Source organism: Solanum tuberosum, unplaced genomic scaffold, assembly GCF_000226075.1.
Source record: "Solanum tuberosum cultivar DM 1-3 516 R44 unplaced genomic scaffold, SolTub_3.0 contig01285, whole genome shotgun sequence".
Classification (NCBI taxonomy): domain Eukaryota; kingdom Viridiplantae; phylum Streptophyta; class Magnoliopsida; order Solanales; family Solanaceae; genus Solanum; species Solanum tuberosum.
In genome coordinates this window covers 1-1095 of record NW_006242017.1, presented here as the reverse complement: position 1 = coordinate 1095, position 1095 = coordinate 1, and the positions used below count along the sequence as shown (strand labels likewise).

General features: G+C 39.5%; 1 protein-coding gene across 1 annotated transcript; it reads right to left on the bottom strand.

The window, feature by feature from the left end:
* Positions 1-334: 334 nt before the first annotated feature.
* On the bottom strand, positions 335-1084 carry LOC102580969 (regulator of nonsense transcripts 1 homolog). Its single transcript, XM_006368051.2, has 3 exons — positions 836-1084; positions 579-749; positions 335-427 (listed from the first exon to the last, which is right to left on the bottom strand). Exons 1-3 carry the CDS (start codon positions 902-904, stop codon positions 335-337), a joined length of 333 nt encoding a protein of 110 aa, XP_006368113.2. The 5' UTR covers positions 905-1084.
* Positions 1085-1095: the final 11 nt, after the last annotated feature.

Genomic DNA, 1095 nt, shown 5'->3' with positions numbered 1-1095 from the left:
AGTATAAACTCTACTTAAAGGCAAAAGAACAAGATGAGCAAATTAAAAAGTATCACATCTTTGCTCATGAGAAACACAGAGAGTAGTAACTGACATGTCTTAGTTCAATTGTCACGAAGATTAAGAACCAAGAAGAAAGAGTCAATCAAGTGTAAATGCAATTGTCCTCATAAATTCAGCACTTCTACGGCCAAAACTCACTATCAGGCAACTTAAGAAGTAACACACCCACTATCCAAAAGCAAAAGTGAGAAGACACAGGTAGCTTTAAATAAAAATACATGATATTTCAGGATGCAACAAAAAGCTAAGAAAATAAAATAGGATTAAGCATTCAGGCACCAGCATCTAAAATAATCTTAAGATCCTGACATACCTTATCATAGTCAGCTTCAAGCTTGATCAATGGTGCAAATATGTTTTGATACTACATTAAAAGAGTCAAGGCAAGCATAGTTAAAATGCCAATACTCAATCCAGGGGCAACTCACAACTACATAGCAGAATAATTCCTGCAATGCATCTCTATACAAATAAAAGGTAAAGGAGATAATATAATTGTATCACCCAGCGAGAACCTGATAGGCATCTTCATACTTCAAGGCAACAGGCTGAGGCTCATCATCCACACCAGGCTTCTCAAGATCTTCCAGGGTAGCATCAGGATTTGTCTTCCACAATTCTTCTACTTTGTTGATTTGTTGAGCACTGATCTGGCGCGCTCTCAACTGTTCTTGCTCGGAAGGGACCTGCAGCACTCCACACATCACAAATACAGGACAGAAAACAGAAACCAAAAGGAACAGAAGGGAAGACTAAGAAAGAGAATCCGGACCTTAACAAGCCACTGCAAAAAGCACCTGTCATCAATGAGTGGGCACCACTGACTTAGGTCCCAGTTCATATCCTTTAATGCATTAACACTTAGACAAGGTTCTCTACAGAGGAGAACAACGACACTCTCTGTCTTGGCAGAAATGAAGCCAAGAAGAAAGACATTTCGGCATCCACAATTGTAGCACTCTAGAATTGTTTCTCCAAGTGGACTGTCTTTATGAAGACACACCTCCTTGTGTTTTGCTCGCACCTATAGGA